General features: G+C 67.6%; 2 protein-coding genes across 4 annotated transcripts; both read left to right on the top strand.

Moving 5' to 3' along the window:
• The first annotated feature begins 65 nt into the window (after positions 1 to 65).
• Positions 66 to 1797, top strand: LOC137864319 (alpha-2Db adrenergic receptor-like). The gene has a single exon (XM_068698374.1). The coding sequence runs from the start codon at positions 650 to 652 to the stop codon at positions 1685 to 1687; it is 1038 nt and encodes a 345-aa protein (XP_068554475.1). The 5' UTR covers positions 66 to 649; the 3' UTR covers positions 1688 to 1797.
• Positions 1798 to 4153: 2356 nt separating this feature from the next.
• On the top strand, positions 4154 to 17369 carry GRK6 (G protein-coupled receptor kinase 6). Of its 3 annotated transcripts, none has more exons than XM_068698373.1 (16): positions 4154 to 4307; positions 6378 to 6473; positions 8635 to 8747; positions 8901 to 8978; positions 9219 to 9319; positions 10354 to 10446; positions 10655 to 10718; positions 11330 to 11459; positions 12182 to 12326; positions 12990 to 13027; positions 13164 to 13253; positions 13343 to 13551; positions 13765 to 13902; positions 14109 to 14246; positions 14433 to 14567; positions 16042 to 17369. In XM_068698373.1, exons 1-16 carry the CDS (start codon positions 4256 to 4258, stop codon positions 16090 to 16092), a joined length of 1671 nt encoding a protein of 556 aa, XP_068554474.1. In that variant the 5' UTR covers positions 4154 to 4255; the 3' UTR covers positions 16093 to 17369. The 3 variants fall into 3 exon arrangements, with proteins under 3 accessions (XP_068554474.1, XP_068554472.1, XP_068554473.1); XM_068698371.1 differs by having other exon boundaries at positions 11330 to 11470; positions 12136 to 12326; XM_068698372.1 differs by having other exon boundaries at positions 11330 to 11470; positions 12136 to 12326; positions 15300 to 17369.
• Positions 17370 to 22144: the final 4775 nt, after the last annotated feature.

Genomic DNA, 22144 nt, shown 5'->3' with positions numbered 1-22144 from the left:
GCAGCCTGCCCGGGGCCACACGGGTGCCCAGTGCTGGGGAAGCACCAAGCATCTTCCTCCACCTCCCTCGTCCCCAAAGGGCTGAGCTGGAGGGACAGGGTTGGTGCCACACTGGGCAGCGTGTTGGTGAGCTGGACACGGCACGGGGCAGCCGGAGAGGTGCTGTGGGTTGGGGCTCAGCAGGATGCTGGCTCAGCACCGCAGCGCAGTGCCCCGGCCCCACAGCACGAGCCCAAAACCCTCCCGGTGACCCTGGCAGGAGCTCTTTAAGCACGGGCAAGAACTGCTTCTCCCACTGCCCACAGATGCTTGGGCTCCTGCCAGAGATAGCAGCCGTCCGGCCGTCCCTCCCTCCCCGCTTCCCGCCCTCCCTCCTCCCCAGGGCTGGGACGAAACGGGCTGCCCGAGCCAGCGGGGCTGCCGCCGAGCCGCTGCCGGCTGTTGTGGGGACAGCACGAAGGCAGTGGGCTGGGGGACACCGCTTCTGCCCCACCAGACGGGGTCAGCTCGGGAGCCGCGGTGGCCGGGACGCCCGGGGCGGTCGGCGATGGAGGGGCCGAGCGGCGAGAGGCTGCGGTGAGCGGGGCGCACGCAGCGGGGGGCAGCCCCATGGGGATTCGGCCACCGGAGGGGCCGGGGCCGGGCCAGCATGGAGGCCACCGGCACCCTCCCCAATGCCTCCGGTAACGGCAGCCAGGCCGGCAGCCCCCCGCACGGCCCGGCGGCCACGGGGCTCATCCTGCTGGCCGTCCTCGCCGTCCTGCTGGCCACGCTGGTGGGCAACGCGCTGGTGGTGGCGGCCGTCTCCACCAGCCGGGCTCTGCGCGCCCCGCAGAACCTTTTCCTGGTGTCCCTGGCTTCGGCGGACATCCTGGTGGCCGTCCTCATCCTGCCCTTCTCGCTGGCCAACGAGGTGATGGGCTACTGGTATTTCGGCAGCCTGTGGTGCAGCCTCTACCTGGCGCTGGACGTGCTGCTCTGCACGGCCTCCATCGGCCACCTCTGCGCCATCAGCCTCGACCGCTACTGGGCCGTCACCCGGGCGGCACGGCTCAACCTGCAGCGCAGCCCCGGCCGCGTCAAGGGCATGATCGGGGCCGTGTGGGCCGCGGCCGCCCTGGTGGCCCTGCCGCCCCTCTTCAAAGCCCGGCCGCGGGCGCGGGTGTGCGAGCTGAGCGACGAGACGTGGTACGTGCTGGCCTCCTGCGTCGCCTCCTTCTTCGCCCCCTGCCTCGTCATGGTCACCGTCTACTGCCGCATCTACCGCCTGACCACGCGCAGGAACGCCGCGGTCCTGGCCGCCCGCCGTGGCTCAGCGCCGTGCCCCGGGGAGGCGAGCAGGAGGGCGTCCTGGGCCGCGGCACCGGGCCGGCGGCGCCGGAGCCAGCACCACAGCGTGTCCCTGTGCCGCCGGAGGCTGGTGCGGGTGAGGGAGCGGCGCTTCACCATCGTGCTGGCCGTGGTCATCGGGGCCTTCGTGCTCTGCTGGTTCCCCTTCTTCTTCACCTACAGCCTGGAGGCGGTGTGCGGGGAGGGCTGCCGCGTCTCCAAGCCCCTCTTCAGCTTCTTCTTCTGGATCGGTTACTGCAACAGCAGCCTCAACCCCGTCATCTACACCGTCTTCAACAGGGATTTCCGTGCTGCTTTCCGCAGGCTCCTGGCGGCGCCCAGGCGGCACGGCTCCTAGAGCCCCCCCGGGACGGACAGCGGGGGCACGGAGGGCTGTGCTGCTGGTCCCGGTCCCGAGGTACTTTCAGAAACGCAGGATGTTGCAGGAGGGTGAATAAAAAGGGACAAATTGCACAGCCGGGGCTGGTGTCTGCCTCCCAGGAGCCTGGTGAGCTGCCCCTGCGGGCACCCGGCCCTGTTCCTCTCCCAGGTTGTCCCATTCCAGCCCAGCACTTCTTGCAGCGTGGGTGACAACTCGTGTGGCACCTCCGGTGAGTGCCAGCGCTCCCTGCCACTCCCACGGGGCAGGGACAGCCTCATGGACCAAGCAAACACCGGCTCCTCTGCTCGCATTTGGCCCCGAGCATCCTCACACAAAGCACAGGGACAGACCCTGTGGCTGCCGTGGGGGACACGAGACCCCCACGTAGCAGCACCACGGGTGCTGGGCTGAGCTGGCCGTGCCACACGGCATCCCAGTACTGGCCCAGTGCCTCCAGCAGAGCTCCCCAGGCCGTCCCCTCCGTGCCATGGGGGCACAACGGGTGCTGGGCTGGGGCAGAGCACCCTATTGCCTGCTTGAGGGGTTCAGCGGGATCTCGCTGCAGGAGATGGGGTCAGGAAGAAACACACCGTGTCATGGCCTGGGGCACGAGGGAGAATTGTGGGGTGAAGGCCGGGGGCAACCACAGCCCCCAGGGGCAGTGCCCGTGCCGGGCAGCCCAGCCCGGCCTCGCTGCTCCGCGCAGACACGCAGGGGTCAGAGGCGCCTCGACTTCTCCAGCTTCGCAGCTCAAAATAGAAAATCTCAAAACATCAAACTTTCACTCGGCTAAAAACAGCCGCCGGCGCCTGGGAGCCGGATCCCGAGGAACGCCGCCGGCCCCAGGCCAGCCCCGGGGACCAGCGTTGGGACGCGGGCACCGGGGTGGCGAGGGGCAGGTGGCCCCGGTGGGGTCGGCGTGTGGCACCATCACCGGGCACGGCACGGCCCCGCTCCCCACGGGGATGCTGTGGGACGGGGCACGGCGCTGGCAGGGTTTGGACGGAAGGAGCTGCCCCTATCGCCACCGCCTGCTTCCCCTGCTGCGGCCGGCCTTTCGCCTGTTCACAATTAACCAGCACTTGGCGGCTAAAAATACCCGAGGGGAGGGCGCGTGAGGGTGCACAGCAGGCCGAGGAGGCTGCCCCATCCCCTCCGTGTCCCTTGGCATTCAGAGCGTGTTGGAGGGCTGCTTTATCCCGCACAGCACGGCCCCTGATCGGGAGAACAATTCCCCCCGCCAGCACCGATTATTCCTGCCCCCGTGCAGTACCTGAACCGCGTCCTGTGTTTTCGTGCTGTTTCTTTGCCGAGATTATTTTTGAACCATTCCCCTGCGCTGTGCCAGGCGGGGGGGTGCAGCCCTCCCTCCCCCTCCAGCCAGGCTGTGGGGAGGGGGAACCGGGACCCTCGTGTGTGTGCTCTGACACCGTGCTGGGGGCAGCGATGCCCACCCGCGGTGCTGCAAAATGGCAGCCCAGGCACGGTCCTGGCAGGTTCTCGCCAGCGCTCGCTGCCCGTGCAGTTTGGGTCGTTATCGGGAGAGATAACGGGAAGAGGAACCTTCCCCTTCCTGCGCACAGCAGGGGAGCACACAGGGATGGAGCTCAGGGGGTGCTTGTGGGGGCACTGAGGGTGGTGGGCAGGAAGGATCCCAGGCTGCCCCTTTCCTTGGGTGGGATGAGCCCCCGCTACTGGAGGCGGTGTAAGGAGCAGGTTCGTGCCTCCAGCAGTGGCGTTCACCCCCAGCCCTAAAGGAGCCTGGACGTGAAAAGGGCACGGAACCAAGCCCTAACAGGGCACAAACCGGCACAGCAGCTCCCAGGCCAACCGGCAGAGAAACCCAAGGCTCTTCCTAAAGCAATGGCCGGGGGCTGAGCACAGAGCTGGAACTGGCACCGCCCTGCATGGGCAGAGCGACAGCGAACGCAGCACCCATCCCACCCGCAGCCCACCCACCGCCGCCTGCCAAGCCCCCCGCGCCCGCACCCCCTTATAAACACCTTCTAGCCCCGCCCCCTCCACGACGCCCCAATCACGATCCCTCCCTCCGCAGAGTGGCAGCTCGCGGCCCAATCAAATCCCGCGGTAGGCGGGACCTCACTGCAGTGGGCGCCCTTACCGCTCGCCCAATCCCCGCGCGGCGCTGCGGCTGCGCTCTCTGACTGACAGCTCCCCCTCCAATCATCACCCGGCCCCGCCCCCTCGCCGGCCTCCACCAATGGGCGCCGCGCGACGCGCTCTTCCCCCTCTCCGCCCCGCCCCCTCACACCTCCGCCGGGAGGGCAGCGGCGCGGCGGCGGGGAGGGGGGGGGCGTGGCTTCCTGGGAGGAGGAGCGAGGCGGACCAATCAGAGCGCGGCGCGGGAGGAGCGTGGGCAGCGATTGGCTGGTTGGGCCGCGGGGGGGCGGGGCCAGGCGGCGGCGGCGGCGGCGGCCGGGGCGGGCGGGAGGGGACGGGAGGGGAGGGGAGGGGAGGGGGGGGGGAGGCGGCGGCGGCCGGGACGCGATCGGTGTCGGCGCGGAGCCGGCGGGGCCCGGGCCCATGGAGCTGGAGAACATCGTGGCCAACACCGTGCTGCTGAAGGCACGGGAAGGTGAGCGGAGCCGGTACCGGGCCGCTCCCGGTAACCGGGGAGGGGGGGGGGGGAACCGGGGAGGGACCGGGCCCGGCCCTGCACGAAGCCCCCGGTGCTCAGCGCTGCTCAGCGCCCCCGGGCGTGCGGCCCTCCGGGGGGTCCCAGCCCCTCCGGTGCACGGCAGGGCCTCACCGAGCCGCTGTCGGTACCGGGGGCGAGGCCGTCCCCAGCCTCCGGGCCCCCCCCGTGGCTCACCGGGGGCACCGGGGGCACCGGGAGCTCCGTGGCTGTCGGCAGAGCCGCGGTTCAGCCGGGCACCGGGGAGCTGGGCAGGGCCCGGGGGGCACCGGGGGGAACGGTGCTGAGCCCAGCGGGTGCGGGGCCGCGCTCGGTACCGGGGGACCCCCGAAAGTGTCATGAGAGGGGCTGGGGGTGAGCCCTGAGCACCGGGGTTAACGGCACCGGGGTGGAGGCGCCCCCGAGCTGCCCCAACACCGGGCTGCGGGGTGACGGATCCAGCACGGGGACCTGGGCACCGGTGCAGGCGACGCCGAACGTGGACGGAGCCCGACGGCGGCCTCGGGACCTCGGGACGTGAGACACGGCCTCGCACGGGGCCACCGGGACATCCCGGCGGTGCCACGACCCCGAGAGGCGCTGCCGGGAGCTGGGGGGGCTCAGCAGAGGAGCCCCGGGAGAGTTGGGCCCCGGCGAGGCGGAGGAGCCCTCCCCCGTTGTCCTCCCTCTCTGCCGGTTTCGGCACCGAGGTGTCACCGAGCCCCGAAATGCCTCTGCGGTGAGCCGCGGGCTGGCCCCGTCCCCAAAAGGAGGGCGCTCAGGGGGCGAGCTCCCCGCTCAGCATCACGCACAGGACCACGGAGAGCCGTGCACGAGGGGCCCCGGAGCCTCCTTCCCTCCAGGACGGGCTGCGGGGTGCAGACCCGCATCCCCGGGGCGTTACGGGGGCACGGCTCTGCCCTCCCTCCCCTGCTTACAGGGCCGCGGGTGCCATCCCCGTCCTTTCTGCGGCCGCCGAGAAGGTGTCTGCGCTGCTGGTTTCTTCCACCCCTGCATACCCTTGAGTCACTTCCTTCCTGAGCGCGTACGCTCGTGCAGCCCGGCTGCTGCTTGGGGGGCAGATGCAGCGCAGCTCCACGGGGCCGTGGGGCGTCCCCCTTGGGCCCCCCGGGCCTCACCGGGTGCCACGAGCCCAGACCTTGGGGACGGGGCCAAATTGCATTTGTGGCAGAGGCATGGCTTGGGAAAGCGTTTCTCAAGAGCTGGTCAACGATGGTCAACACTGATTTTGGGAAGCCCTGCGCTTGGCCACGCTCAGCGGGGCCGTTTGGTGCCTGTCCAAAAAGGGGACGCGGGATCCCCATGGAGGGATCCCCATGGAGGGATCCCCATGGAGGGATCCGCATGGAGGTTGGCCGGTGCGAGCGACCCGGCGGGTTTCACTCCGTGGTGCTGGCTGGGATGTAAATCTGTCGGTGTCTCCAGAAGCTTTCCCACCCTGTCCTACAGCGCTGGGCGCTCGCCCCAGCACCCGAAGCCGGGGGAATATCTGCCCGGTGGATCTCGCTGCCTTATCTCGGGAGAGCGCAGGGAGTGGCCCCACTTCACAGGTGGGAAACCGAAGCCATGAGCCCCCGGGGCAAGGCAGCGAGCTGCCTGTGGAGCCGGGAGGAGAGCAGGAATTCCTGTCTCCCAGCTTTCTTCGGGTCCTTTCTCCGCGAGCCCCTCCCTGGAGTAAGCAATCAGCCTGGAGTGAGTAGGTGGCAGGAGCATCGTAACCACGGCAGGAAACCGGCGGCGGGGAGCTTCACACCGAGCGGGGCTTGGCCTCCAGAGCTGCTCGGTGATGCGCAGGTCCCGAGGCACGGGGTGACCTGGGGCTCCCTCCGCCTTCGTTTTCCCATCTTAAACACACGCAGCTGAAGCATCCAGCTCTGTCCTGACCCCAGGAGGTGGTGAAACCACCAGGCCCTGCCCAGGCTCGCTCCTGGGATGGACACAGGGTGGCTGCTGCTGCACCAGGACACCCGTCGTTCATCCCTCATCGCCCCAAATTTGTGTCCCCTGCAGGTGGCGGCGGAAACAGGAAGGGCAAGAGCAAGAAATGGCGCCAGATGCTGCAGTTCCCCCATATCAGCCTCTGCGAGGAGCTCCGGCAAGCCCTCGGTGAGCAGCGGCTGCGGGGTCGGGACGGGGGGCGAGCACCCGTGGCCGGGGGGGCTCTGTGGGCACCGCGCTGCCGGAGCTGGGCACACCCCAACACGCTCAGCTCGTGGGTCAGGGAGGTGTGTGTGGGGGCCAAGCGGGTTCTTGCTGCGCCGTAGGGATAAGAATTGTGCAGCTGGGCAGGGCCTGGCCTGTCCGTTTGCTTTTGCACTTTGTACTCCCCATGGCTTGAACGTTGTTTGTGCAGCAGGTTTGGTCCCGGCATCAGGTGGAATTGTTTGGGGAGCTGGAGGGTGGGAATGCCGGCCCTGCTGGGAAGGGGCGAGCTTGTTTAAGTTGTCGCTCCAGCCTCGGCTGCCAGCTGCGGAGCGGCACGGCGCTGGCCTTGGTTCAAGGTGGGTGTCACAGGGCTGCCTGGGTTTGGGACGCGCCCGCAGCTCTGGGTTCCTCACTGCCCGGGTGTCCCAGGAGCTGGTGGCCCCGAGGGTGGCTCCGTTTGAAGGCACGTGGGACCGCAGCACCTGGCTGAAGGGCTTCCGTCATGCACGCTGGCACCTCCCAGCCCAAAACCACTGCGCTCAGACGGAGATTCCAGCCTTGGTTTGCTGCCTCTTGGAGCAGGTCCTGAGCTCCTGCTGCCCTCGCAGCTCTCCTCTTGGCCACCCCGAGCTCTTTGTGCATTTCTGGCCGCTCCGTGCCCTCGGCAGAGCATCCTGTGGGTGCCGTATCTGTTCCAGCAGAAGTTCACCTTCATCATACCACCCATCTGCTGGCGGTGGGTGCTGGTTCTCTGCCCTTTTCTGCCACCCCACTGTCCAGCTCGGGGATCCCTGTGATGCCCCGCGGGCACATCCCTCCCAGCCTGTGGCTGTCACCACCCATGCCCCCACTTCCCCCTGCGGAGGCACGAGAGAAGCTCTCTGCCTTGCCTCTTTCGGTTTCCTCATTAAGAGACACCCGGATCCCTACTCACAGCTCTCTGAGCAGCTGCAGTGCCTTCATTTTCCCTTTGTGGGGGAAACAGCCCACCAGAAACACGCCGGCTTCCCTCAGCGGGGTCACAGCGGGGCTGGCTGCCGGCTGCACCGCCAGCGTGCCTGGGCAGCCCCAAACCCATCCCGGCAGCCCCAAACTCCCAAGGGGAACTCCTTCCCCTGCAGACAAGGGAACCAGCCGGGGCGGCCGAGCTGGCGAAGCGGCCCCCGCCCCCACGGCAGCCTCCCCGCACGCCGAGCACCGCCAGGAAGCCGCGGCTTCCTCGGGACAAACTGCAGCACCGGCAGGGGAAGGCGGCGGTACCGGGAGGTGTGAGGGGGCCCCCGGGGCCGAGCGGGGCAGGGTGAGGTGCTGCAGGGTGCTGAGGAAGGTGCTGAGCCCTGGCCGGGTGCTGCAGCTCGGGGTAGGTCTGGAGGGAAGCTCGGTGACCGCAGCGCTGCGGTAATTCGGCAGGGGGAGGGAGGAGGAGGGTGGAAGCTCCGAGGTGTGTTTGGGGAGCTGTGAGGGTGCAGGGCACCCCGAGGTGCTGGGTGGCTGCGCCTCCAGGCCCAGGCAGCCCCCTGGGGCAGCGGTTCTGGTCCGTGATTAAACGGGATTTAAACTGAAAGGGGAAAAAAAAAACAGGACTGGAAGCAGTGTGGATGGTCAAAGGTGTTGGTGCCCGGCTCAAAATACCTCAGGGAGAGGGCTCGGAGGAGTCAGCAGGGGAAATCCAGCTGCAGAGGGCGGTGGGACCTGGGGTACGAGCAGTGGGGCCGTGGTGCAGCACCACCAGGACACCGCTGGACGTGGTTCCCCCATTTTGGCCCCGCCGCCCTCAGCAGGGCCTTGGGGAAGCGGAGCAGGTTCGGGAGTCGTCAGAGCGAGCCCAGGCGTGGGTCTGCCTCAAAACAAGCTCAGGGCGTCCCTCAGGGCCCCAAAAAGCTGTGTTTCTGCCAGTTCTGTGTGGGGAGGGGATGGAGGGGAGATGCTGGGATCCCTTCCTCAAAATAAGCCGGGGAGACCACACAGAGGAGCAGCCAGAGCCTCTCTGAGGGCTCACCTTCCGCAGGGGGCTGCGAAAACTCAATCATGGCAGCCCCTCATCCTTGGGTCTCCTCTCCTGGGATTTTGGGGCTGACGAGGCCCACGAGCCCGCCCTGACCCTGTCTGTCCCCGTTTGCAGAGCGGGACTACCACAGCCTGTGCGAGAGGCAGCCCATCGGGCGCGCGCTGTTCCGGCAGTTCTGCGAGACGCGCCCCGAGCTGGCACGCTGCGTCAGCTTCCTGGACGCCGTGGTAAGGACCGGGACGTCCCTGTGTCCCCCCTGGGGATATGGGGCCGGGACAGGGCTTTCCTGGGGTTCCCAGCTGGGGCTGGGCCTCGCTGCCTCCTGGCAGCAGGGCTGGGTTCCTGCTGGGCCTGCCCCCGACGGTGTTTGCTCTGTGCAGGCCGGGTACGAGGTGGCTCCGGACGAGAAGCGGAAGGAATGCGGGCAGCACCTGATCGAGAAGTACCTGAAGCCAAAGGTGAGTGAGAGGAGCGGTTTGGTGCCTGCCGGGGTGGATGGAACAGCTGCGAGGCTGGCAGCACCTCGTCACCCAGGCAGGAGGGAGAGGGCAAAGTCCACCCCACGAGCGCCTGCGCTGCTTTTCCCACTGCTCCCAAAGCAGCTGGGCACTTGGGGGCCGTTTCTGTGGGTTTCTCCTTCCCCCGGCGGGACCCCTGGGCTCTGCTCACTGGGTCTGACCCGCTCCCTTCGTCCCCAGAGCGAGGACCACGTGCCTGAAGTCCCCCCCCAGCTGGTGGATGCCTGCTGTGAGCGGCTGGAGCAGGAACCCTCCAAGGAGCTCTTCAAGGAATCCACCAAGTACGTTGTGGGGCCGGGCTCGCACCGCCGAGCACCTCGTCCACCCCGCTCCCTTCCTCCAGGCCCCCGAGGGCTGGTGTTAGGGCTGGGACTGCGTGGGCAGAGCTCAGGGCCAGCGGTTTGCAGCACAGCTCCAGGAAAACAAGCACGAGGAGCTCTTGTGGGCTCGGAGAGCCACAAACTGCTGCGGGAACCTCTCGCTGCTCTCGGTTCACCATGGGTCTGAGCTGCCATCGTCGCTCTAGGGACCTAAGGTCACTTCTGTTCCCTCGACTCATCGCAGAGTCAGTGACCGAGGTCCTGGCTCCGGGCGCGAAGAGGAAGCTGCTGGGGAAACGGGGCTGTGGGCCCCCCAACCCCTCCCCGAGCAGCGGCAGGAGCGCGTTGCCTAACCCAGGGCTCCGTGTGTGGTAACTGCTGTCACCGTCTGAATGCAGAGCCTGCGGGCTGGGCCCTGCCTTCTCTTGGCAAGCTCTGAAAGGGGAAGAGCCCATCCGCTTCGCCTTGATGCACGGCTCCAGTCTAGACACTGTGTCTGTAAGGCTTTTTTGCTCTGCTGGGCAGCCCTGGCAGCGGCCCGGCAGGCAGTTAGCTCTCCGGAGAGGGATCCCCGGTGGCCTTTTGTGCTGGAAATTCAGCTGAAACCGAACGGCTCGGCGCCCGCTGCTGGGTGTTGCTAGCAGGTTTTGGCAGCTGATTACAGCCGTGTGTGTGCCCTATGAGCAGGGGGATTGCAGAGCCCTGTCACCCCCCTTAGTCCCACGGCCAGAGCTGGTGCTGAGAGGCCACAGTTACCAGTGCCAGCCCAGGCCCAGGGCACCACCTCTGTCACGGTGGTGTCTCCAACACATCTTCTTTTTGCACCAAACCTCGGTGGGCTTTTGGGTCAGGGCTGTGCAGGGCGATTCAGCCCTGGGCTGGGTGAGGGGCTGGCAAAGTGACCGGGTTCTCGGGGCCCCTCGCCTCCTCTCCTTGCGCTGCCGTCTGTCACAGCCCGGAGCAGCTCTCACCTCGCTGGCTCTGCTCTCTCCTAGGCTTATCCACGACTACCTGAGTGTGGCTCCCTTTGCTGACTACCTCGACAGCTTGTACTTCAACCGCTTCCTGCAGTGGAAATGGCTGGAACGGTAACGTTGCCTCGCTGGGAGACCTGCGCCTGCAGCACACGGGCTGCCCGAGGGGTCCCTAGAGCTCCTTCCCCTGCTGAGCCCTCTCCTTCAGGGCCCGAATTGGCACAAGCAGCCTCCACGGGCTGCCTGGGCACGGGGGTGGTTTGGGCTTCAGCTCCTGCTCTCTTCCTGCTCCCGTCTCACTCCGGTTTCCTTTGCCTCGCAGGCAGCCAGTGACCAAAAACACTTTCCGCCAGTACCGTGTGCTAGGCAAGGGCGGTTTTGGAGAGGTGAGTGACCGGTGTTGCCTCCGCATTCGGGGCGGGCAGGCAGCCTGCTGCAAGCTGCTCCAGCACCTGGGGCAAGGAGCTGCTGGCTCCGTGGGCTGTGGGATTTTGCAGGGCTGTTCCCTTGGGCTCCGTGCCAGGTACCGCTGTGCTCTGGGCACCGCATTATCCGTCAGCTCCTCTCTGATGGACAGGAGCTCCCCTCTTGCCAGCCAGGGGAGGTGCAGGAGGTGGTTGCACAGCAGAGGCAGCACGTGCAGGCTGCTGGCTGGGGAACCAGGTCTTCTCCCAGCGTCTTGGCACAGCAAACTGCACTCCCCAAAACTGGCACTGTCAGGCTTTCTTTCTGTTTCTGGAGTGGCCTTCTGTCCGGGCACCAGCCGTGGTGTCTGCTACAGGTGGCGGGGGCACTGCACCCCTCTGCTGCTCATCTGTGACATCCCGAGATGTCTCTGTGTCCCCGTGTCCTCGCCGTGGCAGCTCGCTCCGTGCTGACCTCGGGGTGAGGCTGGAACGAGGACTTCTTTGCCTTCCTGTGCCTCTCAAGAGCAGAACCTAAACCCCACGACAGAGACAGCAGCGGGAGAGCGCTGAGCCTTGTCCCCCCCCTCCAGGTTTGTGCCTGCCAAGTGCGTGCCACGGGGAAGATGTACGCCTGCAAGAAGCTGGAGAAGAAACGGATCAAAAAGCGGAAGGGAGAGGCCATGGCCCTGAATGAGAAACAGATCCTGGAAAAAGTGAACAGTAGGTTTGTAGTAAGTACATGGGAACTGCTCTCACTTTGCTGTGGTGGCTGATTCCTTCCACAACCAGCCGGCCGGGCACTTCTGTGCTCCTCAGCTCTTCCCCAGGAGCAGGGTCCTGGTGGCTGCACACCTCTCATAAGGCTGGGGTTTGGCAGGACCTCCTGCCACCTCCATGAGATGACCTGAATGCCTCCAAAGGCAGGCCCAAAGTCCCATTCAGTCTCACGGGCACCCTGTTACCTTTAGGGCAAAAGGAAGCAGTGAAAACTGTCTTTCCAGACAGCTGAAGGGGCAGAAGCCTGTCCCTAAGCTACGTGACGGGGAGCTCTCCCTGGCTGCACAGAGGCGTGGACAGCCTGAAACCTCCCGTTACAGGGAATTCATGAGATGGTGCCCCTGGGGTGCTGCTGGGTGCTGTTTGCCCCCAGAGGGGAGCAGTTGTGGCTCGGGGAGATAATATCCCCCCTGTCTGAGGAAAGCTGAGGGCGTTCAAGGGCTGCTGGGCACTCAGAGATGCTCCCTGGGCTCCAACAATTCCCCCGCTGCCTCCTCCCCTCTGTGAAGGCCCCGTCCTGCTGCCCATGCCTGGCTTCTTGGGTGACAAAGTGTCCGTCAGTGGGGGGCCTCCCTCTTCCAGCTGTGTCTTCTAACAGCCTTTCTGCCCTGAATTGCAGGTGAGCTTAGCCTATGCATATGAAACTAAAGATGCTCTCTGCCTAGTGCTGACCCTCATGAATGGAGGGGACCTCAAGTTCCATATCTACCACATGGGTGAGGCTGGCTTCGAGGAGCCCCGGGCAGCTTTCTATGCTGCTGAGATCTGCTGTGGCCTCGAGGACTTGCACCAGGAGAGGATAGTGTACAGGTGAGACCGCGTACTGGCTGCAGCAGCGAGGTTTCTGCTGCTCTCACGGGACTGTCTGCTCAAGAAAATAAGCTCAGGATTGAAAGCAGCACAGAGCTGGGTGAGAGGGGATCAGGAACACAAAGCTGATCTCACGGGAGATGCAGGAAGAATCAGTTTTGCTTCCTTGTGCTGGTAAAGGATCAGCCAGAGCAGGACTGGAATTCTGAGTGCCTCAGGGCACTTGGGTTAAGCTCTTGGGTGCTTAACTGCACAGAACTGACACTGGGCAGGAGGGAAAACAAGCTGAGTGCTCTCCCCAGCTGTGTGGTGCTGCATTAAGGACAGCACCCGGAGCCAGAAAGTCCCTTCTAGTCCCACCCTGGGCCTTGCCCTGGGCAGGGCAAGCAGAAGCAGCCTCTGCTCCCTCCCTGTTGCACAGCTTGCCCCGCTGTGAGTTTTGTGCATGCAGAGGAGGCAGCCACAGGCTCGCTGCCTCCTTTTGGAGGATCCAAGGTTGCTGTGACCTGCCTCTGCCTGGCAGGGGGGAGCAGCAGGGCCAACTCCAGGGCAGGGGGGGCCTGAGGCTCTGCTGTTTACCCATGACTTGCTGAGACGTCGCTGTTCCCTGTGTGCTTCGCTTTCATGGTGGGCTTCTTGCTGATCAAGTCTCTTCCTTCCTAGGGACCTGAAGCCAGAGAACATCTTGCTGGATGACCATGGTGAGTGCAGGGCAAAGAGAAACCCGGGTCTAGGTTCTTCCATCTTCCTGTGCTTGTAGCAGGGTTGCTCTGTGCTCTTGGCAGCCTCAAATACTGCCCCTTAACCCTGTCCTCCTGACTTGTGCCGTTTGTGCAGGTCACATCCGTATCTCAGACCTGGGGCTGGCCGTGCACGTGCCCGAGGGCCAAACAATCAAGGGACGTGTAGGGACAGTGGGCTACATGGGTAAGTGCCCCTGGTTTAACCCAAAACTCCTCCGACTGCACACGTACCCTCCCTGCCCTCACACGTCCCTCGCCCCTGCTCCCGTGCAGCTCCAGAGGTGGTGAAGAACGAGCGCTACACGTTCAGCCCGGACTGGTGGGCTCTGGGCTGCCTGGTGTACGAGATGATCGAGGGGCAGTCGCCCTTCCAGCAGCGCAAGAAGAAGATCAAGCGGGAGGAGGTGGAGCGCCTGGTGAAGGACGTGCAGGAGGAGTACTCCGAGAAGTTCTCGCCCTGCGCCCGCTCCCTCTGCACCATGGTACGAGCGTCGCCATCCCCTCACACCCACCACCCCGTTGCATGCAGCAGCAGAAAATCAGGGCTGTGGAGGCACTGCCAGAGGTCAGGTTCCCTTGCTCTGGCTCTAAGATAGTGCAGGAGGGTCTGGAGGGTCTGAATTCCTCGCGAGCCAACAGCGGGGCTGCTCCTGCCCAAAACACCATGGGGTCACCGATGTCCCTTTGTGTTGCAGCTCCTGTGCAAAGACCCCTTGGAGCGCCTGGGCTGCCGAGGGGCTGGGGCCAGGGAAGTGAAGGAGCACCCTCTCTTCAAGCACCTCAATTTTCGGAGGCTGGAAGCGGGCATGCTGGACCCCCCCTTCAAACCAGACGTAAGTGCTGCCCACGTCCTGACCTCGCTGGTGCTGTCGAGGGAAGGGGGAGCCCCCGGGGGGCTTCCCGAGGAGCTGGGCTCCTTTTCTCTTCATGGAGCTGCTGCCCCGGCCACAGCCACGAGTGGATTCCCAACATCCACGGCTGTCTCAGTGGGTGGCATCGCTGTGGGGCCGGGCGTTACAGCCCTGTGTGTGCTCTTTAGCCCCAGGCCATCTACTGCAAGGACGTTTTGGACATCGAGCAGTTCTCCACGGTGAAAGGCGTGGAGCTGGAGCCCACGGACAATGACTTCTACCAGAAGTTTGCTACAGGGAGCGTGCCCATTCCTTGGCAGAACGAGGTAGGTGGGGACTGGCACGTGCACCAGCCCCTTTTTTTGGCAGGATGGGTCTTTGGCCCTGCTTGTGCTTGCCGTGGCTGAGGGCAGCGTCCTGCAGGGTTCCTGCTGTCCCTGCTGCTCCTGTGCTGGTTCCTCGGTGAGGGGCTCTGCGTGGTGATTCCTTCAGCCATCTCTGCCCTCTTCCAGATGATCGAGACGGAGTGCTTCAAGGAGCTGAACGTCTTTAGCACAGATGGCTCGGTGCCCCCAGACCTGGACTGGAAAGGGCAGCCCTCCCCCCAGCCCAAAAAAGGGTTACTCCAGCGCTTCTTCAGCAGACAGGTAAGGAAGAGCGTTCACCCAACGCTCGCTCCGCAGCCCTGAGCCCTCTCCCACCCTTACCAGGCAGATTTGGCAGGGAGGGGACCCCCGTGCTGGGTGGCCGGACCCCGGGGCTCTCGGGTGGACCCCCGTGGGGCTGCAGGGAGGCTCTCCTGGTGCTGCTGCACGCTGAGGGGGCTGGGCTGGGTGTCCTGGCTAAACATGCTGCAGTCGCACAGGCGGAGAGATGCTGCCGAAGGCACTAAAATAGCAAGGCTTCTCCCTTCCTACATGCATAATCCCATCCCCGAAGAAGCCCTTGATCTTGGTATGGGCTGTGCGGGCTCCCGGGCTCTCCCAGAGCCTTTCTGCTAGACCTTGGGCAGGCAGAGAGGAGCGGCGCTTTCTAGGGATGAGGAGAACGGAAACATTTCGCATCTGCTGCGGGCTTGTTTGCCTGCGTGCCTCCTCTGGGCCAGAACAGTCTTTGCCTTCTTTCCAGGACTGGCAAAGGCCGGGCTGCTGCCTCGGCAGCTGCTTGCAGCTGGGGCTCTCGAGCGCGGTTGGCTCTGGCCAGCCCTGGACCCACTCCCAGGCACCCGGCGCCGAGTCCTGCTTCCCCGCCGAGCTCCCGGTTGTGCTTCCCTGTTCGGTGGGACCCAGCTCGTCCCCAGGCAGGCAGGACCTGCCCGAGGCTGGGCTGAGCGGTGGCAGGGGCTGAGCTGTGATTTGCCACGTGTTTTCTCTTTCCAGAGGTGAGCAGTCCCTCCCGGCTGCTCTGCTCAGGGAAATACCCCGGTGGCCCACGGACATGGCAAGATCTGGGAAAGAGGAGTGTTGTCCTTCAGTGCCTAACCCCGTCCCCCCCACCAGAGCACAAGCTGCTTGTTGTCCTAACTGCCCCCTGAGCCACTAATCCCGCTTCCCTCCTCTCGCTGCCTTCCCTGCTGGGGGAAGCCTTGCCCTCGGCTTGAGCCAAAGCTGCCCCGGTACCGCCGGGAGCTCTGCTCCTGGGGGGGCTGCGGGGAGCCCCGGGTTGCCTCCGCTCCTCTCCTTGGGTGTCCGGGATACACAGAAGGGTTGAGAAACTGTGAAGGGGTTGGCGTAGTCCTGTGCTCAGCCCCCCTCCCGAGGGCTTCAGCTGCTTTCCGTGGCCCGCTGAGCCCTGCCTGGGGCAGACCGTGCTGGCACTGAGCTGTCTCCCCGGGTGGCTACAGGCCACAGCGCCCCTCTTCCTCCCAGCTTCTGAGCTAGGCAGCCGTGTGTGCTCACCAATTCGTCTGCCAGGAGCCGAGCCCCAAGGTGCAGCTTTGTTTCCCTGCAGCCTTGGGGTCCCCTCCAGCCCCTCGCCTCCAATGTAGCTCTCCCACGCCTGGGGGACCCGTCCCGTCCCTGCCAGGGGGCAGCCGGGGGCTGTGTTGTGTGACCGTGCTCACCCTGTGCTTGCTGTGCTCCTCTCTCCCTCTCCACCCTCTCGTTGCCCCTCTGCCTTCAGGACTGTTGTGGGAACTGCAGCGACAGCGAGGAAGAGCCCACCCGGCTGTAGGGCACGTTCTCCAGCCCCTGGGACCCCCTTGGCCTCTCCGGGCGCCCAGCAGGACGAGAGGCCAGCCCGAAGGCCGAGGCAGCAGTGGCCCCGCGAGGTGGATTTGTTTACAGCTTCACCAGGCTGGCTGAAGACTCCGAGGACAGCTCCAGCGCTGGCAGCAGCACCCCGGGCCCCAGAAGCTCTGGCCACGGGCGAGCTGACGTCCCCAGGACAGACGTGGAGCGCCCTGAGCATCCTGCTGGGGACGGTGCCACCGCCGGGGCCGAGGGCAGGAGGGGAGGGATGGCGCCGGCGTGGGCCGAGGCCGGGCTGGAGCAGCTCTGCTGCCACATCCCGTGGTGTCGGAGCGGTGCCGCGGGTTTGGTGTGTATTTATAGCCGTGGGTCTGTACATAGCACACGTCAGTTTTTAATCTATAGGTTGGGGGGGGGGGCCGGCGCTGCCCCCACCCTGTCACAGGCACAAATGTCCTCCTATGGGGGGGAGCGACGGTCCCAGCTTCGTACCGGGGAGTCCGGGGCAAAGGCTTTGCGTGCCTTGAGGTGTGAAAGCATCTCATCCCGGACCCCTTGGGCCCTGCTGAGGCGTCCCTGGCTCCAGAGGAGTCCATTGCTCAGCCCCGAGGCGCGGGGACCTCCTGTGCCCAAGCGTCTCCCATTGCCTCCTGGCAGCAGAGCGTCACCGCCTCGTCCCCGCTTCCCTGCCTGCCTCCTCCTGCCTCCTCCCTCCACGTGCTGCCAGCTCCGGGAGCTGCTCCTGGCCCCCCCAGCCCGCTGGCAGCCTCCCTGCAGCACCTGCTGGGAAGGTAGAGCCCCCAAGGGTCGCTCCCCTGCGTGGTGCGGGGTGGCCCCAGCGCGGTGCCACCAGCTCCGTGCTCGCTGCGGGCAGTCCCTCGGGATGGCAGCGCACGGGGCCGTGCTCTTGGGGTGCAGAGGGAGCACCCCTAGAATCCTCCACCCTGTGGGAGCCAACGTGGCTGTGCCCAAGGGCATAGCTGGTGGGACCTGAGCCCCCACAGGGGTCCTGCGTGTCCCCGGGGAGCGACACGGGGCTCGGCACGGCTCCCCTGCCCCTGTCCCGTCTCGTGCATGTTTGTCCTGCCGTGTCCCCAGCAATAACTGCTCTGTGTGTGTCTGTCTGTCTGTGTGTACGTCCGTGCTGCCGCCCCCCTGCTCCTTCTGAGCCAGGCCCCGCGGGTGGGCTGAGCACCTACTTGGACCTGTGGTATCATTCGCTTGCCTTGCACTAAAGTTTGGAAATATTTAAATTTTTAACCTTTGCGTTAACGCCTGTCATTTGCCGCGCCGCGTGCTGCTGCCACGGCGAGGGGGGGGGAGGCAGAAGGGAGTGCAGGGTTTCAGGGGGGTGCTGGCTGGTGCTGTAGGGCTGAGAGGGGACACCCCATGGCCTTGTACCCATTGCCAGTGGCCGTGCGCTCTGCTGGTGCTCCCGGCGTGCAGAGGTGGTGCTGAGCACCAAGGGACTGCGGGTGACCCTTGGTGGCTTCTCCAGGGCGGTTTGGACACTGCAGGGGTGTGACAGGTCCCAGCTTCATGCCATGGGGTGTCCCACGGGGCTGCTACGGTCCCCTTTGGGGCAGAATCCCCCACCTGCCCTTGGCACAGCGCAGCCCCCGGTGTGCGCAGGGGCTGAGCTGTGCCACGGCCCCCGTCCCCACGGGTGGCATCGCCACGGCTCCACGTGTGGAAGGGGACACCCAGGGCCTGGCACGGGGCTTGGGGCCGGCAGAGCCACCGGGAACGGGGACACCGAGGGCGGCAGCCTGGCCTGGGAGAGGGTCGGGGCCGTGCAGGGTGGGCCGGGAGCCCGGTGCCGGTGGCGGGGCCGTCGGCAGCCTGGTGCGCAGCGCGGGGTGGCCGCGCACAGCTGCACAGGGATGAGAATAGCAAGTGCGGCCGGGTAGCTAGGGAACAGTTGCCATGGGAGCGGGCCGAGGAGGAGTTCTCACACTCGGAGGGGGCATCTTGGGGTAAAATCCAGGAATTTTCTGCAGCCGTGGAAGAAAGGAAGGCAGGGCGGGGGGATGGGGAGCGATGGGGAGAGCTTGCGCCCGTGGCAGCGGTCAGGGCTGGGCCGTTTGGGCACTGCCTGGGCTGCAGCAACCAAGCACGGGGGGTCCCAGTGTCACCAGCACCATGCTGGGGATGGGCACCACGGCTCCTCAGGTGGGGCTGGGGGCTGGGAGCACAGGGCCAAGCCCCAGGAGGGCACAAAAAGGGCTCTGCCTCGCCCAGCGGTGCCCTAACCCCAAAATCCAGGGGTCCCACGTCCCTCTCCGTGTCCCTGCAGGCGGGGAGCAGCGTGTGCCCTATGTGCTGCTGTAGGGCCATGGTAAAATGCCCGGCTGGGGACGTTCAAACCCCATCCAGGGCACACGGGGCTCACGGCTGAGCCTCATGGAGGGGTGCTGGGGGGGTACTGAGCACCCCGGGCCCTGCCCCGAGCCGTGGGGCTGTGGAGGCAGCGCCGCACACACGATTTTCAGGGGTGAAGGATGCTCTCAGCTGTTGCCTGGGCAACAGCTCCTCCTCCGGCCCACCATGTGGCTCGGGGAGCGCTCCCCCGCCTGCCTCCCCCCTCCACCACCGTGGGGAAGGCAGCTCCCGGCCCCTGGCGCTGGTGGGGCCGGAGGCCGGGCTCCCACCGCCCGCGGGGTGCCCGCTGCCCACCCGCTCCCCTCGGCCTGACGATGCTGCCCATTGCCCCCGCCAACCCCTCGCTCGTGCCCACGGGGAGCACCGCGGCCCCCCTGCATGGCCGCAGCCCCCTGCCCACCCCGCCAGCTGCTCGGGCAACCCCGCAAGCGCCGCCGAGCCGGCCTGGCCGCGCTGCCGCGCTCTGAGAGCACACCGCAGGACACGAGGCCCAGCGAGGTGAGTCGGGGACGGAGCAAAAGGGGCCGGAGGGACGAGGCCGGCACGGTGCCGAGGCCAGGACGTGCCACGGATCCGCTCTGCCCAGCCGGGCACGGCGATGGTGGCATGGGGCTGTGCTGCCAGGAGGAATTCCTTCGGCCGGGCGCCCGCCGCTCTGCCCACGGGGAGGAAGCGGTGGCGGGGTCACAGCCTGTGCCGGCACCCCCGCAGGGTGTCACCGCCATGTCACCGCCTCGTGCTCGGGCTCTGGGCACCCAGAGGGCACGGCGGCCCCGGGGCTGGCACGGCTCCTGCCCGGTGCCCACGCTGCTGCTGCTCCCGTTTGAGCCACGCGGTGCCGGGGCAGCAGCCGGGCGCACGGATGGCACAGCCCTCGCCCCCGGTGTGGCCGTGACAGCGGCTTGGACACCGCAGGGAACATCTGGTGACATCTGCCCAGTGGCACAGGGCCAGGGGGGAGCCCCAGTGTAGGGGGATGAGCGCTTGGGTTGGGTCAATGGGGGGCAACGAGGGGGATGGGGCAGCGCAGGGACCCCCAGGGTGCCACCTCTGACCTTCAGGGCCACGCTGGCACCCTCTGCCCGGCACGGGCACGTGTCCTGCATGGCACCACCGTGCGCCCCATCATCGGGTGGGGGGGCCGGGGCTGGTGCCCCCGCACCGCCACTGTCCCTGCGTGGCCATCACCCTGGAGCCATCTCCAGCTGTCACCCCCTGCCACCCCAGGGGCTGGGTGACCACCGGGAGGTGCCATCACCCCCCCAAGGACCGTGCGGGTCACCGGGGGGGATCCCCAGCCCCCCCATCCCGGAGGCTCCCCCCCCGGCTCGGGGGATGCCGCGGCCACCACGCCACCGGGATCCCGGGGCCGTGCCCGTGCGCCCCCCCCCAACCTCTCCAACCTCCCCCACGCCTCAATCCCCGCCGCTATCCACGGGTCCCGGTGCGGGGGCTCCGAGGGGGGGCCCCCACCGGCTCCGGGCCTCCCGGGTCCCTCCCCGAACCGAGGGCGGGGCGCAGCGGCGGGGCGGGAGCCCGGGCGGGGCGGTGCGCGGCGGCGGCGGCGGCGGCGGCGGCGCGGGAGCGCTCACCGGAGACAAAGGCAGCGCCGGGAGGCGGCGGCGGCGCCGCGCACCGGGCGCGCACCGGGCTCCCCCCCCCTCCCCTTTTTCCCCGTTCCCCCCTCCCCACCGCCGCCGCCCTATGGAGCCGCCGCCGCCGCCCGCTGCTTGAGCCACGTGCGCCGCCGCCGCCGCCGGTAACGGGAGCCGCGGGGGGGGGGGGGGAACGGGCGCGGCGCCCCCGCCTGTTGCGCGGAGGGGAGGGGAGGGGAGCGGGGCTGGGGCGGGGGCGCGCGGGGCCGTGGCCACCGGGAACCGGGGGCCGCCGGGGCGGAGGCGGAGGCGCGCGCACGGCGCGTCCCCGGGGCGCGCGCGCGCCCCCCCCCCCTTCCCCGCCGCGGCGGAGGCGCGCGCGCGCTCTCCGTGGAGGGGGGAGGAAGAGGAGGAGGAGGAGGAGGAGGAGGAAGGGGGGGGCCGCTGCCGCGCCCGGCACCGGGAGCGGGGAGGTCCCCGCCGGGTGTCCCCATCCCGGCACCGGGGCACAGGCCGCGGGCAGCGGGGGGGGAGGGGGGGGATGGAGAGAGGGAAGGGGGGAATGGGGGGGCTCGGCTCGGTGCCTGCCACCCCCCGGCCGGGACCGCGTGGGTGTCCCCCGGCACCCCCAGCCCCCGCGCCCCCGCTCCCCAAACGCCCCCGACACCCCCAGCCCCGATGTCCCCCCTCCAGCGCTATCCCCGGCTGCGAACGCCCCCGGTCCCCAAGTGCCACCAGCCCTCGGTGTCCCCAGCCTGGCCGTGACACCGGCTCCCGAGCCACCGCCACCACCCGCACGGTGCCCCCGTCCCTGCTGGCAGCGGGGACCCTGTTGCAGCCAGGGCTGGCGAGCTCTGCCCGCACCGTGCTGGCCTTGGCCAGCAGCTTGGGGAGCCCCAGCAATGGGCCCCGCTCCCCAAAAAAAAACGCCGCCTCCGCCCCCGCCTTTGCACGCCGGAGCAGCCCCCGCCGCACGGAGGGGGGACGCGGGAGCGTGGCTCCCCAGCCCCTTCCTTCCCCTGCCCTCCTTCCTTCCGGCTCGGCACGGCCCCGCTGCCCTGCCCGCTTCCCCTCCGGCCTCCCCGACACGCGGCGTCCCCGCCGTGGTCCCCTCCCCGTGGGCACCGTGCTCCAGCCCCGTGCCACGCGGGGACCCCGCGGCCCTTCGCCCAGCCGAGGCAGGCGAGAGCGGAGCCACGGTGGTCGCCCTGCCCTCGGCTGCTGCTCGCAATCCTCCCCGCTCCCCGGCGGCGATGGCGTTTTCTCCCACCCCACGATAAGAATAATCCTGACGGGTGCTTACGTGCCAGCCTGCAAGCACCCATGGGTGCTGCTCCCCGCTGGCTGATGCGCACAGCCCCCCCCCCCGTCCTTGGCATGGTGCTCGGCTGAAGGTGACCGAGCTGTCACCCTGCCCAAACCCAAGCACCGCATGGGGGTGACGATCCCACTGCCACCAGACCCCTCCCAAATGTCCCCAAGCTGCCATGCGCTCCCTACAGCCACGAGGTCGCCGATGCCCGCCGTGCACGTGCTCCGATGTGCCACGTGCCCCACACCTCGGCCACTCTCTCCCCCCACCAGGGGCACCCCATGGCCCCCCCGCTATGGGGCAGCCGGGATGGAGCCACCCAGGCACCGCAGCGCATTTTTGGGGTGGGAGGAGGCTGGAGGGCACCGCGCGGCCTCGAAGGCGTCGATGCTGCGGGGCTGCGGCATCCGCCTCCCGCTCCGGGGTGCCCGGCAGCTTCGGGGTGGATGCTAGGATGGGGGTGCAGGGGGGGGGATCCGCAGCCGGGGGGGTGCCGGCGGGGGCGTGCGTGGGGCCGGGCACGGCTCCGGGTGCCGCTGCGCATGTGGAGCGAGTCTCCATGGGAACGGGGCATCCGCGTCCCCGCCACGCTCACGCTCGCGTCTGTCTCGTTGCAGGGCCCCCCCCCCATCCCAGCCCCGTTCCCCGGCGGCCCCCTCCCAGCGATGGGCAGCGGCTGGGCCGGGACCGCGCCGTACCCGTGCCCCCGCCGCCCGCCCCCCGCCCCGCTCAGCCAGGCCTGAGCC

This window comes from Anas acuta, chromosome 14 (genome assembly GCF_963932015.1).
Source record: "Anas acuta chromosome 14, bAnaAcu1.1, whole genome shotgun sequence".
Classification (NCBI taxonomy): domain Eukaryota; kingdom Metazoa; phylum Chordata; class Aves; order Anseriformes; family Anatidae; genus Anas; species Anas acuta.
The sequence above is the reverse complement of the archived record's forward strand: the minus strand, read 5'-3'. Positions and strand labels throughout refer to the sequence as shown.

Excerpts from the sequence above, each read along its gene's own strand:
- LOC137864319 (XM_068698374.1), top strand. The coding sequence starts at position 650 with ATGGAGGCCACCGGCACCCTCCCCAATGCCTCCGGTAACGGCAGCCAG.
- GRK6 (XM_068698371.1), top strand. The coding sequence starts at position 4,256 with ATGGAGCTGGAGAACATCGTGGCCAACACCGTGCTGCTGAAGGCACGG. Across the intron at positions 4,308-6,377 it reads GCTGCTGAAGGCACGGGAAG|GTGGCGGCGGAAACAGGAAG; the intron begins GTGAGCGGAGCC and ends TGTCCCCTGCAG. Across the intron at positions 9,320-10,353 it reads CTCTTCAAGGAATCCACCAA|GCTTATCCACGACTACCTGA; the intron begins GTACGTTGTGGG and ends GCTCTCTCCTAG.